At 40.4% G+C, this 15,903-nt stretch overlaps 1 protein-coding gene across 2 annotated transcripts in view; it reads right to left on the bottom strand.

Annotated features, from left to right (window-relative positions):
• Positions 1 to 209: 209 nt before the first annotated feature.
• LOC144605506 (AT-rich interactive domain-containing protein 2-like) overlaps positions 210 to 15,903 on the bottom strand; it is a 150,779-nt gene continuing 135,085 nt past the window's right edge. For both annotated transcript variants that reach the window (XM_078420863.1, XM_078420865.1), the window contains 5 exons: positions 11,830 to 11,968; positions 9,980 to 10,068; positions 7,017 to 7,140; positions 5,939 to 6,030; positions 210 to 3,235 (listed from right to left, as the gene is read on the bottom strand). In XM_078420863.1, the coding sequence (XP_078276989.1) occupies positions 3,103 to 3,235; positions 5,939 to 6,030; positions 7,017 to 7,140; positions 9,980 to 10,068; positions 11,830 to 11,968 (577 nt within the window). In that variant the 3' untranslated portion in view covers positions 210 to 3,102. The remainder of the gene's footprint in view (positions 3,236 to 5,938; positions 6,031 to 7,016; positions 7,141 to 9,979; positions 10,069 to 11,829; positions 11,969 to 15,903) is intronic.

Genomic DNA, 15,903 nt, shown 5'->3' with positions numbered 1-15,903 from the left:
ATGTTATGTTCAATATTTGTCTACGTATTAAAAATGTTTACATTCTCTTGTTGAGTTGGTAACCTGACCTTAAATTAGATGGTTTATACAAAATCTCTCTTAAATTTCTCATCTACCTTAAACTTTGAAATTAGATAATAAAGTCACGTTATGAAGAACGACCAAAAATGTTCCATATTTTATACTTTTACTGTAAAACAGAACTCGGGTCATACAGTGCACAAAAAACAGTACTGCACATACATCTTAAAATACATTCTTTAAAAAAACTTTTTTTTTGCATTGCAGTTTGGTGAAAGTTCTGCTGAACGTACTAGGAGATACTAAATTATTTTTTTATATACTTCTTGCAATTACACAAAGAATAATGGACATCTGGGACAGTTTACAACATGGCAATCTAATCAATGGCTTCAGATGCTGCTCAGAAACTGAATGAGTAAATCTCAAGCAGTTTGTGAAAGTCAATCAAACCTCAAGACTGGCTAAGTGCCTTCCAATAACTGCAAAGCTATAAAGCAAAGATGGATTTATTCTGAATATTTTGGTTTCTGCAGTGTGCGCTGCAGTGATGCCCGTTCTGGAGAATTAATAATTATCAGATTGCTTTGTATTTGAGGAATGCTCACTCTTTCACACTGTTTCTCCCCCTCCTCTCCACCGCCCATGTTCCAAATGGCATTCAAGTCATTATCAGGATTTAGTTCTTTAGAGGTATCCCCCTCAAGCCTAGGCCAGATAAAATGTTTTTGCAAACTCATACACCGAGACGATAGCGAAGCATGAAGTGATTCTCAACACCTTTCACATGCACTTCTGGAAGATGCTGTTTAACAGTTATCAGAGTGGGAACATAACTACATTTCCTTTCACTTGCTTAGGGCTGCCGAGGCCATTTGCAGAACTACAAGTGGATGAGATCAGCTAATGTTGAACAACACTTAAGCTCAGGTGATTGCTGGTCTGTGAATGTCTGATCCTCTCAGATTTAATCTGTTGAGTAAAGTGACATCCTACAGTTAATGTGGATTATATTTAATTATGATATATTCCCTCTTTATCCCACCATTTCAGGATCATCAGTGGTGAGGCACACAAAAGAAACCAAGGGAACACAAACCAGCCATAGGCAGGAAAGCCACATTGTACCAAAAGCGGAGGCACTATACTGTACACTAAAAAACACTTTTAATATGTCACGGGTAAAAAACAGAACAAAGGAATAACAAGGGAACTATCACACCTACACAAATTACAAATATAACAGGTGAAAATAAAGCTGTATAAAACATCATGTATTTAAATACATTTACAAATTAAAAAAAAAATCCTATACAAGTTCTGAAGGTTGTGCTGCGACTAAAGGTTTTCTAAAATGGGCCCTAATCTCAGGAAAAATGCTATAACAGATTTTTTTTTAAATTCTTTTGGAATTTTTACCTTTTATAGAAAAATGATGTGATATATTATTTCATAACAAGCAAAAGCTTTACATGGTGTATAATACAAAAACCACAGCTGCACAAAACTGTGCCAATCTTATTATACAGCATCAGTACCTTTGTGAAGTTATGTACAAAGTTCCACACTGTTTGATGCAGTGTCTTATGTATATGCTTTTACATACATATGGCAGGTAACATACAAAAACTTAGATCCTTTGATTCTAGGTGGGCGCTTACTCTTCATATTAGTCAGAGGTGCAGGTTGACCAAATAAAAATTAAAAGGTGCCGTCAAGACAAATTCATGCCATTAATAGGGACGAGGGTTGATGGGTGCAAATTTTCACATGGAATATTTTCTTCAAAAACCTATTGATTCCACGCAGTTCGATCTATACTGATTGTCCCTTTTGAAGCAAAATATTTCTGATAAATAGGAAGATTTAAATATCACCCTGGTGTCCCAAATAAGAAGCATCGACTGCAGTGGGAAATTTGCTGCACTCAGTTTACCTCTGTCCGTCCGGTAAGCTTTGTTACTAGTACTAGTTCCAGAGGTGCTTTTAAAAACAATGCTGGTGACATCTAGTGACACAAAGTTCACACTGCAACTGATAAAATACCACTTGGTGCAGATGAGAGAGAGACACCTGGTCTTTCTGACCTGCAGCTGTTTCAGGCTCTATCCCTAGCGCCCACCCAGATTTCACTACTTGCAATGTTGCACTCCTCCACCCTTCATTCTCCTGCAATGGTATGTAGGCATCTTTGATATTCACAAATATTTACAAGATTGAAATGGGGACATCAAAACTGTGGGTAGTCATAGATAATAAATAATTGGAAAATGCTCCACTTCAAAGAGGGGACAAAGTGGGAAAACTTCAAGTGTTGTGCAGTTTGCAGTTTTTAAAACCATAAACATTGAATGCAAAGCTGTATCTAGACATCTCAGTGTAGGAAATTCTATCCTGGCAGAAAGCTAAGGGACTGCAGCTCTTGGCACATGTTGTGACCAGAGGCCAATGGGCTTCTTGCAGGATTTCAGGGCAAGTGAAACCTACTGAATAAGTAGGAACACCAGAGATCGATCGATGCTCTCAAGAGCGATAAATTTGTAACATTTTGAAAAAAGTACAAAGAAATGAAATATGAGATTTTTTTATAAATATATGGACAGACATTCTTGGGCATTTTGTTTTCTAATCTCTCATAGGAAGAATAGCAAGTCAAGTTGTAGGCTTCCAGATGCAGGTTACAGGTGCCTAGACTGACTTGTACAGCGTTACAGATGCCTGGTCACAGTACCCAGCAGTTAGTCTGTTCAGGTTCTTTGATGTGCGTGCGTGCATGCATGTGATCTGGCTACTGTTCTCCTTTTGGACTGACCACATCTTCAGGTGTCAAAAAACCTTCTGTCAGACGGAAACGCCGAGATGAGAGTTCAAGGTGATACAGGAAGTTCCATTTTATGGCAAAACTGGGACATTCCTGCAAAACCAATCATTGAGAAAGATCAGACCTTTTAACTTCATTTTATAACAAACGGGTAGAAAATGTAGACAGCTAGGTTCCAGTTCTTCATCTGCACAATAATTCAATTTCTTCCTTTGGCCCTTGTTTGCTGTTGCTGGATTTTTATGGATGTCCAAATCTTGTCAGCATTTGCTTTCTGTTGGCTCTGATTGTTCTTGCGAGTTTAGCTCATAAAGGCATTTAGCAAGTGCAGTGGAAGCCTCCATACCACTGATGGCCAGTACGGATAGGTGGTTTTCATGCCTCTTCAGCAACCTGAGGCAGGAAGCAAAACAGTTTGATGTCTATTGCTCATCAGAATTTAAAACTGCACAAACATTTACTTATTGCACACCAGTGTTATTCCCAAGAATCATTGAACTACTACTCTAGTGTAAGTGACAGATAAAATATTTTAAAATGAACACAAAAAGCATATCTGAGTGGAAAGCTATATCATTGGATGTGTACAAACAAGAGACTGCAGATTCTGGAATCTTCACTAAATGATTTCGCATGACATGCTGGAGTAACTCAGCAGGCCAGGCAGCACTTTTCTCTGAAGAAGACTTCTGACCTGAATCGTCAGTCCGAAGGTGGTCCTGACCCAAAATGTCACCTATCCATGTTCTCCAATCTGAACTAGGGTCCCAACCCGAAATGTCGCCTATCCAGATCTGCTGAGTTACTTCTGTAATGTATTTGGCTCAATGGATGTGTATTTGAAAATTCAAAAGAGCTACTGCTCGTCTTTCAGTGTCAGCTGTAGTAGGAACTGAATTTCGTACATTTTAATAAGACCAAAAGACATCGGAGCTGTATTAGTCCAATATCCATGTCTTGGCTTCCACAGCTGCCTGTGGCAATGAATTCCACAAATTCACCACCCTCTGGCTAAATAAATTCCTCCTTATCTCCATTCTAAAGGTACATCATTTTATTCTGAGGCCGTGCCCTCAAGTTCTAGACTCTCCCATTACTGGGAACTTACTTTTCCACGTCAACTCTATCCAGGCCTTTCATTATCCAGTAGGTTTCAACGAGATCCCCCCTCATTCTTCTGAACTCCAGCGATACAAGCCCAGAGACTTCAAACGCTCCTCATTCATTAAACCATTCATCCCCAGGATCATTCTCTTAAACCTCCTCTAGAACCTCACCAAAGCCAGCACATCCTACCTGAGATATGGGCCACAAAACTGCTCACAATATTCCAAATGTAGCCTCACCAGCTGCTCATAAAGCCTCAGCATTACATCCTCACTTTAAAAATCTAGTCCCCTTGAAATGAATGCTTGCATTGTATATACCTTCCTTACCGCCAACTCAACCTGCTAATTAACTACGAGGAATCCAGCACCAACACACCCAAATCCCTTTGCACCTCCGATTTCTGTTGCCATTTAAAAAGTAGTCTACGCCTTTATTCCTTCTGTCAAAGTGTATGACCGTGCACTTTGCTATCCTGCATTCTATTTGCCACCTCTTCCCAACCTGCCCAAGTCCTGCAGCCTCCTTGCTTCTTCAATACTATCAAGCCCTCCAACTATCTTCATGTCCGCAAACTTGGCCATAAAGCCATCAATTCCATCATCCAGATCATTAACCCACAAGAAAAGTACCGGACCCAACACGGACCCCTGCAGAACACCACTCGACACCGGCAACCAACCAGAAAAGGACACTTTTATTCTCACTCTTTGCTTTCTCAATCAGCAATCTTCTATCCATGCTAGTGCCTTGCCTCTAATACCATGGGCTCCTATCTTGTTTAGCTGCCTCACATGTGGCACCTTATCAAAGACCTTCTGAAAATCCAAGTCAACAGCATCCACTGACTCTCCTTTGTCTACCCTGCATGTAACCTTGTCAAAAAGCTCCAACAGATTTATCAGGCAAATTCGCTCCTTAACAAAACCATGCTGAATTCAGCCTATTTTATCATGTGCTTCCAAGTACATTGAAACCTCATCCTTAATAATGGACTAAAAGTTTCCAACCACAGAAGTCAGACTAATTGGCCTACAGTTTCCTTTCTTTTGCCTCACTCCCTTCTTAAACATTTGCAAGAATCTAGTCCTCTGGAATCATTCCTGACTAGTGATTCGTGCAAGATCACTACTAATGCCTCCACAATCTCTACAGCTACCTCTTTCAGAACCTTGGGGGGGGGGGGGGGGGGGGGTAGGACTTAGTCCATCTGGTCCTGGTGACATATCCACCTTCAGACCTTTCAGCTTCCTAAGCACTTTCTCAGTAATGCCGACTGCACTCACTTCCGCCCCCTAACTCTCTTGAATTTCTGGCACATTGCTGTTGTCTCCCACAGTGAAGACAGATGCAAAAAATAATTTAATTCATCATTTTAATTTTCATTTTAATTCAACTTGACTTTGTTCCCCATTACTACTTCTCCAGCATAATTTTCCGGCAGTCCAATGTCCACTCTTACTCCTTATATAGCTGAAAACACTTTTGGTATCCTCTTACATTATTGGCAAGATTACCTTTATATTTCACCTTTTCTCCCCTTACTGTGTTTTTTAATTGGCCTCTTAGTTTCTAAGAGCTTCCGAATCAACTAGCTTCCCACTAAGCTTTGCCATGTTATATTCCTTCTCTTTTGCTTTTATACTATATTTGACTCCGCTTGTCAGCCACAGTACAGTGGCCTCATTCTCCCTTGGTATGTTTTCTTCCCCATCGGGATGAAAAGATCCTGCGCCTTCCAAATTACTCCCAGAATTTCCTGCCATTGCTGCTCCATCGTAATTTCCGCCACGGGTCCCCTTCCAATCAACTTTAGCCAGCTCCTCCCTCATGCCTCTATAGTTAACGTTATTCAACAGTTATACTGATACATCCGATTTCAGCTTCTCCCTCTCAAGCTACTGGTTAAATTCTATCATATTATAATCACTGCCTTAAGGTCATCCTTAAATAAAGAATACATGTTATAAAAGGTAAAATCCAACTTACATTCGTCCAAGCTCAGAGTATCTTGCAATATTCTTCAAGATTAAGGCAGAGGTTAAACGAATGTGCTTCACAATTGGCACTTCCTTCTCATCCTGCCAAGGAACAGAACAAGAATAAAAATCCAGGTAACTAGACACCTTATACAATAAATTAACAAGGAGCGAAACAGCCCTTTCTTTAATAGAGATAAGATTTCATGTTCATGTCCATACTCTTACCTTTCATTCCAACTGCGCAACTGAAAACTAGCAATACCGATAAGGTTAAACTCTTGGCTGCTATCCAATTCGCAAGAACAGATTACAATTCAAAGATAGTGGTCAGTTGCCCACGTGCCTCTCATTCGCTTTCCTTAATATTCTCCTCCTCTCATGAATTCTTAATCACTTGCAAGGAATGGGTCTGGACACTGAACCCTGTCCAATTTGTTGAATTTAATCTTGTCCTCATCAACATCTACATTCAGTTTCCAGTTACTAAGCAGAAATTACAAGCCCATGACTGATTTTTGCCCTCCTAAGTTGATAATAATTACAACACTCTAGTTACCCTTCAGCTAACTCAGTGCAGATCAAGGATCGGACCCAAGATTCATTTGGCTCATTTACTAGATATATACATCATTCATCTCCTTATTGAAGTAAGGTTTATTATTCAGTGTAGGAGGGGGTAAAGGCCATTATCTGCATATCGAAAGCTTAATAAACTAGAGAAAAAACTTGAGAACCCAGTATTAGATCTCACAATCTGTGAACAGTCCACAATTTTTTCATAATGTTAATTGAAAAAGGAATGTTAACTATGACATTAGTACAACACATTGATTTTCTTGATGGTTCTTTATTTCATTGCAAGCCTCCTTTCTGTATCTCACTTGAAAGGCGGCAATTCCATTGAGCAGTATACTGAAACATTAGCCAAGGTTATGAGCATAAATCCTGGAGGGGAATCTGAATGCAGAGCTGGCTATCTGACTTAAACGTGACTGAGCTTCAAACTAAGCTAGGCAGATATTCAGCAGTTTCTTAAGTTAAAATTAAAATGTTTCCCTTCCAGAAGGTTTGTACGGTTTATTTACCAAGTAATTCCTAAAAATAAGGTTGCGGGAGCCTTTCCTTAGAGCCATTAGGGCAGCACTGGGATGGTTAGCCAAGGCCTTGTGAGTCTTAGTTGTCGGAGACGTAATCTCTGATGGAGACTGCCTGAATAATAAAATAAGACATATTAATGCGTGGAATTCCAATTTACAATGCATTATTAATTCAAAGACAACTATGAGACATATGTAAACAGCAATCAACAATTCATCCAAAGTGATAACTTGCAATGAACAAACTCAGAACACTTAACAATCCCCAGAAGATATCTAAGAACTGAAGTGCCAGTGCCACAAAAGACCTCTAACTTTATTCTGAGAAATAAACAGTCCTGAAAATAAACTCAGGCAAGACAAATCAACATGGTAATTGAAATGCTCATGATAATTGAAAGGGCCACAATTGACAATCTAGAATAATAACAAACAAAATCAACATTGTCACCATTAGAAGTTATTTCATCTTTGCTATTGAATTACAAAGATACAGAAAGCTATACATTTCTATAAAGTTATAAAGCTATAAAGAAGGTTGGTGGATGTACGAATTGCGAGTAGGAGCAGTCCCTCATGCCCACTCTGCCATTCAACATGGTTATGGTGAATCCAATTGTAACTAAAACTCTGCATCCCCATTTAACCATGATAACCTTTAATGCCTTTACTTATCAACTATTGTTCAAAATCTGCTTTGAAGTATTCAAAGACCTAAGTCTGCACTGTCCTTTGAGGAAGAGAACTGTAAAGACTCATGACTCGAGTTTAAAAATCACCTGATCACTTTCTTTATTGGACAACCCATTCTTAAATGGCGATCCCATTCGCTTGGTTTTCCCCACACGCAAACTACGTGTCTGCACTTACACTGCTAAAACCCTTCAGATTTTTAAAAACAAGTCCACTTTCACTCTTTAAATTCTCACGAGTATAAGCTTAGCCTGCTCCACTGTCCAGAAGACAACAGGACTATTCTAGGTATTAGTTTAAAAAGGGGCCTAGAAGCTTCTCAGACACAAAACATTAATTGTTTCTCTTTCCACAGAAACCATCTGACCTGCTATAAGTTTCCAGTATTTCCTGCTTTTTTTCCCCCCAGATTCCTAGCATCAACAGTTCTTTTGATTTTCATTCGTCCAGCAAACCTTCGCCAAACCTCTTCCATCACATTAATATCCTTTCCTAAATAAGGAGACCAAATCCATACACATTTTTCAAGATGCACTCAATAATACCCTATGTAATTGGAAGCATTTATTTAATGATCTCTTTCATGGCTCTCGAACTTCATGTATGATGCCTACATCCTCTCTGGTATGTCATCAGAGCATTTTAACTGATTATAGTTATTAAGCTCCAAGCCCAAATGTGTTAAATTCACTAAACTGGAGTTGACAGGTGTTAGCAGATTCTGTAACATAGAACAACCTGCTTTGTACTGAAATAGTAACTACTGATGTTCCTTCTCCAACCTTTACATTTCTAAAATGAAAGACAAAGATCATAAATAGTCATTGGAAATACTTAGGATTTCGCCCCTATTTTAGAAAAAGCTTTTGTTGTAAAGTAAATTGTGGACAAAGTACAAAGCAACAGTGAAAGAAAATAATGAGCAACAATTGTGTTCTTGTCAGATTTGAAGTACTTGGGTGCAAATTGGAAAGTAAAAAAGACTGAAGTTGAATCTTTTTAATATATCATGATTCAGAGCAATTTATTAGCAGCTGCTACCATTGCTGCCTCACAGCGTCAGAGACCTAGATTCATTCCTGACCAAGTGCTCTCTGTGTGGAGTTTGCAAGTTCTCCCTGTGACCGTGCAAGTTTCTTTTCGGTGCCTCTGGTTTCCTCCCACATCTCAAAGACGTACCGGTTTGTAAGGTAATTGTCCACTGTAAATTGCTCCCAGTGTATAAGGAGTGGATGTGAAAGTGGGATTACATGGAATTAATGTGAATGGGTAATCAATGGCTAGTGTGGACTCAGTAGGCTGAAGGCTATATCTGTATTATGAACTTCTGAACTTATCTCTAAAGTAAACTAAATAGAGAATATCTGTTACATCTACATAATTTCTTTGAGCTATCCAATACCAAGTGATTTCTTTCCAGTCCAACAAATCTCCCCTTATCATGTTTATCCAGTTGCACTAATAAGTTATTTAACCTGCTTGAACACTTTCAGGTAACGCATTTCTAAAGCCAATTTTCTCTTTCCATGACTAATGTTTTTGCAAATTCCCCGAATGCTGTGACCTTTAATTGTCAAAGTTTCTGACATTAGAAAATAAATAAATCTTTATTTACTCTATCAAGACCCTTCAAGGTTTTGAATACTCCTATTACATCTAGCGTTATCTATCTGTGCTAAAGAACAATCTTTTCTCTGACCTCCACCTAACTAGTCTTTCACTCTACTAATATTCTAATAAATCTAATAAACCTTGACATCCTTTCTTTTGTTAAGAAACATGCGTTAAAAATTCAAAATGATGCTCGATAAAATTGCCATGCCACTATCTCCCAGTGAAGAACAGATTAATTACAAAAGAATCTAGAAGATAGTTAACTTTGTAACACAGAATTTTTTTCTCAATACACACACTCCAATAAATCAAAAGATCTGCTCTTTCTCTAACCTACCCTGCTCAGCGTTGTGTCATATCCCAGTCCAACCAAAACTACCCACTCACTTCATGCACATAGGTGTGCATGTACAATCTGTCACAGAGCCATACAAGATCACAGCAGAGAAAACCATTATTCAACTCACCGTTTTTGTGCCAGCTTTTTGCTTGCTGGGAAAAAAAGTCAGTTCTCCAGTCAGAATTCACTAATAGAAAGCCTAGATGGAGGATCAATTAGATGACCATCTGCAATAGGAACCCATCTTTTAACAGTACCATCATACATTGAATAATCAGTACCAGACCAAGAGGAGGGCATTTACCTTATTGCACCTTGAGTATTATTAATTTGTGCTTTCTGCTCCAACCTCTTCAGTCCATTGAGCAAAGTCTCCCTTGAACAGTGTTTGTCCTATTTAAATGACATAATTAAAACAATGGCTGATGTTTTGAACTCAGTGAAAATATTAAATTTCTACAGTATCGACATTCAACTGAATCATCCTATTCTCAATGCATCAAGTCTTATGACATTCTTAAATATTTCATTAAAATATGTTCCTTCTCTCCACCTCTGTTTAATAAAGAACTTCAATTTTCTTATTTGTGTCTGCCAAGTAGGTATTTTGATCACCTTGATCTTAAACTGCACTTTGCTTGTAGCAACCATCCTTTTCGATCATGAGACAGAAAGAACGGCGAGGTAACATCATAACCACTAAGTAAACCTTCCCTACCTAATGTTGCCCAGGGAAGTACAGCATTTCCTTCGAAAATAAATAAGAACAAAAATCAGTATCCTGTTCCAAGAACCGATTTAGCCTAAACCTCCATCATGTGCTTCTTAATGGTCAGAAAAAAATTGCTGTGGTCTCACAATATTTGCACAATCTTCATTCACCTAATGTTTTCAAATCTTCAGTGCAAGTATTAGAAAGGAAAAAAGTAGTAATCCATTTACAGTAAACTTCCAAACTCCGCAACATAACATCAATTGAAAACCGCATATATGCTACACAGAATGTCTTCATTTGCTGTTCAGTTAAACTAAAGAACCATCTGTTCGATGGGAGTTCTTCGAGACCCTCTCTCACTGCTCCCCCATGATTCTTGCTGCTCTCCTGTTCTATGACCATATTCTGGCCCAGACTCACTACTGCGGCCACGTGCGTTTCAAGCAGTTTCTTTTAAAAATTACTTGCCAGACTTTGTCCTGCTCCCACCTCTCTTCCAGGTTTCTTCCCCCCTACTACAATCAGTTTGAAGAAGGGCTCTGACACAAAATATCACCTATCCATGTTCTCCAGAGATGCTGCCTGATCTGCTGAGTTACTCCAGCATTTTTGTGTCTTTTATTATTACTTTCCTTTCCCTGGCCACTACATGAAGATGGCATGTATTTGAGTAACTTCGTTGCTCCCAAATCCCCCATTTCTCTATGCTCATAGAGACTGGGGGAACCTTTTTTGATAAGTATCTAGTTAACACCCACAAGAAGGCAGTGACCTCTGGAGGCAGGAGGTCAGACCAACCTATTTCGGTGCTCCTCTATATACTTATGCTCTAATGTTATCAGTATGAAAACTAGGGGTAACAATTCTTTCAGTTGGTCTTAACACTTGTCCCTCTTGTGAATTTCTGAAAACTCAAATTTTACATTGTGTACATTGAAGCCCCATCTCAATACATGAAAATCTATCTGGTCTGACTGAAGCACATGCTGGGAAAATTTATAATAGGTGGTGGTATTGGCTAATGACCGCAACTCCATTACTTTGTTTCACTTTGATTTTTTTTTAAACTAATCACAACTGAGATTTGTAGCTAACAATGGGAGTATTTTTTTGGTGGCAACTCTTTAATGTCTAGTTGCATAATATATTGTCCAATTATTAATTAATTGTCTAATGGTACAGTAGATTAGATGTGCAAGATTTGGAGGAAATTAGAATTTACGCAGAATTATATTTATATGCTTTGAGTCTAACTTTTGGCAACTCTATTAAAGTGTTTACTTGTTATGGTGAAAAAGGAACTAATCAATAATCTCTCACCACTTTGATTCTTTCCTACATATGCTTTGCGCTATTTGTGCACATAATGACAATTAGAAAAAACTATAGCGATTATTTAAAACTAGATAGGTAGTAAACATAACTGAAAGTCATATTACCTGCAAGTGTGTAATAAAGGACAGTCTTTGCCGAGGGAGTGGCTCACAGCCTGCCCACAGACATTGTCCTTGGTACACATCTTTCCCTCCATGCTCAGTAGCTGCATGGTAAAACACCTGGGAGGGCACCTCAAACCACCTGTAAATAACCAAAGCAAAAATTAATCTCATGTACATTTACTAATGTAACTTTACATTAACCATGTAAAGATAGTTAACGTCTCTCCTTTAAAGTTGTGAAAAAGTTAGTTATACAATGCTTCTTATCAATCCTGCCTTTGGAGAATTTTGGTTTGGCAAATATCCTAAAATGATCATTGCTCATCTCCTTGTTGCTATTCGAGCCACCACTGCCATAACTGAGGTCATCTTACTCAACAACAATCAAATCTGGTGGATTACTAAAGTCTAAATGGGATTGTCAAATCTATCTAGGACAGCAAGAAAACTCCAGGAAAAATGTTCCCAATGCAGGAAAAATGTTCCCAATGTTGGGCGAGTCCAGAATCAGGGGCCACAGTCTTAGAATAAAGGGGAGGCCATTTAAAATTGAGGTGAGAAAAAACTTTTTCACCCAGAGAGTTGTGAATTTGTGGAATTCTCTGCCGCAGAGAGCAGTGGAAGCCAAATCACTGGATGGATTTAAGAGATAGTTTGATAGAGCTCTAGGGGCTATTGGAATCAAGGGATATGGGGAGAAGGCAGGCACGGGTTATAGATTGGGAACGATCAGCCATGATTACAATGAATGGCGGTGCTGGCTCGAAGGGCCGAATAGCCTCCTCCTGCACCTATTTTCTATGTTTCTAAGCAAGGTTGCCATAAAAATACAGAATGTCCCTCGGGAAAGGGGGCGAAAGAGCAGATAGGGAATGGGAATAAGACAGGAAAGGGGAATATCTCCATTTATTCCCCTTCCCTATCTGCTCCATCACCTCCTTTCCTGAGGGACATTCTGTGTCTTTGAGGGGGCGGGGGGGGGGGGGGGGGGGGGAAGGGGAGGTGAGGGAATAAAAAGAGACGGGGTGGACGGTGGGCGAGACTGTACATATAGTATAAGAAAATAACTGCAGATGCTGGTACAAATCGATTTATTCACAAAATGCTGGAGTAACTCAGCAGGTCAGGCAGCATCTCGGGAGAGAAGGAATGGGTGACGTTTCGGGTCGAGACCCTTCTTCAGACTGATGTCAGGGGGGCAGGACAAAGGAAGGATATAGGTGGAGACAGGAAGATAGAGGGAGATCTGGGAAGGAGAAGGGGAAGGGAGGGACAGAGGAGCTATCTAAAGTTGGAGAAGTCGACGTTCATACCACCGGGCTGCAAACTGCCCAGGCGAAATGAGGTGCTGTTCCTCCAATTTCCGGTGGGCCTCACTATGGCACTGGAGGAGGCCCATGACAGAAAGGTCAGACTGGGAATGGGAGGGGGAGTTAAAGTGCTCGGCCACCGGGAGATCAGTTTTGTTAATGCGGACCGAGCGCAGGTGTTCAGCGAAGCGATCGGCGAGCCTGTGCTTGGTTTCGCCGATGTAAATAAGTTGGCATCTAGAGCAGCGGATGCAATAGATGAGGTTGGAGGAGGTGCAGGTGAACCTTTGTCTCACCTGGAAAGACTGTTTGGGTCCTTGGATGGAGTTGAGGGGGGAGGTAAAGGGACAGGTGTTGCATCTCGTGCGGTTGCAGGGGAAAGTGCCAGAGGTTGGGGTGGTTTGGGTAGGAAGAGACGAGTGGACCAGGGAGTTACGGAGGGAACGGTCTCTGCGGAACGCAGAGAGGGGAGGGGATGGGAAGATATGGCCAGTGGTGGGGTCCCGTTGTAGGTGACGGAAATGTTGGTGGATGGTATGTTGGATTCGCTGACTGTTGGGGTGTAAGGTGAGAACGAGGGGGGATTCTGTCCTTGTTGCGAGTGGGGGAAGGGGGAGCAAGAGCGGAGCTGCGGGATGTAGAAGAGACCCTAGTGAGAGCCTCATCTATAATGGAGGAGGGGAAGCCCCGTTTTCTGTACATATTGACTTCCACTGCCATCACTAAGATTATCTAAGATCACTAAGATTAATGAAGCAATCAAGCTCGAGATATTGTCTAATATTTTCCAATCAGCATAGAAAACAAATACTCAGCATGGATATGGCAGAAGAGGGGGCAAGACAGAGGATAGTAAGGAAAGCTGGAAGGGTATGGGTGGGCCAGCGAGACAAGGGGAGGTTAATGCACAATGGAGGATGTATATGCAATGGGTGGAGGAAGAGCACTCAGACACTTGCATAATTGGGATAGAGGGGTATTGTGGGAATTAGATGAGGAAAGAGTTCAACTGCTGGCTAATATGGGTTTAAAAGTCACAGCTAGATATGATTCTCGCAAAGACCTTATCTTCTAGCAGAAGGGACAGATCTGATAACATTTCTGCGATGTTCCAGGTAGGGCAGCTTTGAACAAGAACTGATTATGATACATTTGTATTTACAGCATCTTGTATGTACAACTGCCACTGAATCAGTTGTTTAATAGCTTAATTTAACACTCTTTGGTCACAATTGGTCTTAATGTATCCGGTTCACTACTACTTTCATGATAAAGTACTTTAAAAAAAAAATTGTCAATAATATCAATACAGTAGGACAGCACAGTGGTGCAGCGGTAGAGCTGGTGCCATATTGCACCAGAGACTCCGGTTCGATCCTGACTACGGGTGCTCTCTGTACGGAGTCTGTACGTTCTCCCCGTGACCGGTATGGGTTTTCTCCAGTTGCTCCGGTTCCCTCCCAACACTCCAAAGGTTTGTAGGTTAAATGGCTTTGGTAAAGATTGTACATTGTGTAGGATAGTGGAAGTGTGGGTGATCCCGGGTCGGTGCGGACTCGGTGGGCCGAAAGGACTTATTTCTGCACTGTATCTCTAAACCAGACCTCCCAACATTTAACTCATAATTTTGACGTCCAAAATTCAGAATTTTACATCATTCATAATATGGCGCATAAAGCAACTTTTCAGCACAAAAAGTTTGCACGTCGAATGCGTTGCGCTACATTAATGTGTGAAAAACAACTGTCATTTCCAACAGTCTGTAGTTCTTGGACTATATGTACAATGTCAGATATTCTGCTATATACAGAAAGGTTATTGAACAGATACTTTTTGCAACACAAAGAAAAAATAGTTTTGTTTTTGTTTTTTCTATTTTGCTTTTTCCTTACACATCCCAATTCTCTTGGTATTGAATAAAATAACAATGGTCATGAAATGTATAACTAAGTAATGAAGAGTTGATATATGCGACTCAACTAAGTATACGAAGTACTTGTTGAAGTAAATTCGCACATTAATTGATAATCAGCCCAAAAAGGTGGTAATTGGCTTTTCTGCTGTTTTATATTTTAACCCGTCTCAATCAATATAGTTATGCAATCTTGCACTTAAATTTAATATTTACTCATTACAGTTCCACCACTGATTTCCTGGCACTCTTGGTTCCAGAGCTTCGCTGGTTTATCCAGCAGGCCAAGGAAGTCGGCTATGGGGATAGATGTGCTGGCTCCAGCTGGGCTGGAGTTCCAGAGCCCCGGCCGCAGGTTGCAAATTGAAGCCACCGATCGGCCATGGACGTCCCGATGAGGTCGTGATTGGCTGCTTTGCCCAGCTTAGGTGCCACATTTTCAGGGAAACTTCCAGGGTGGGGGGATTTCTCGCAGAGTCCCTCGTGACCGAATTGACAAATTGACCATGGAAGTCCCGATGAGGTTGAGATTAGCTGCCTTGCCCAGCCTAGGTGCCACATGTTCGGGGAGACTTCCAGGGTGGGGGGGGATTTCTCGCGGAACCCCTAGTGGCCGAATTGACAAATTGCAATTACCGACTGTTTTGCGGAAAAATGTGAGGCGAAATCGGAATGGCGGAAATGAAATAAGAAAGCGGAAATTTTCCGCCAAATTCGGAAAGGTTGGGAGGGGTGCTTAACTAATTCTTGAAATGAACAAACATTCAATAATTATGGCTGCAAAGTTGCAATTTGTGCAACTAAATTCTATTTACCCAGATGAGATGCCATATTTAGCAATATTGGCAGTAC

This window comes from Rhinoraja longicauda, chromosome 24 (assembly GCF_053455715.1).
Source record: "Rhinoraja longicauda isolate Sanriku21f chromosome 24, sRhiLon1.1, whole genome shotgun sequence".
Lineage (NCBI taxonomy): Eukaryota > Metazoa > Chordata > Chondrichthyes > Rajiformes > Arhynchobatidae > Rhinoraja > Rhinoraja longicauda.
The sequence above is the reverse complement of the archived record's forward strand: the minus strand, read 5'-3'. Positions and strand labels throughout refer to the sequence as shown.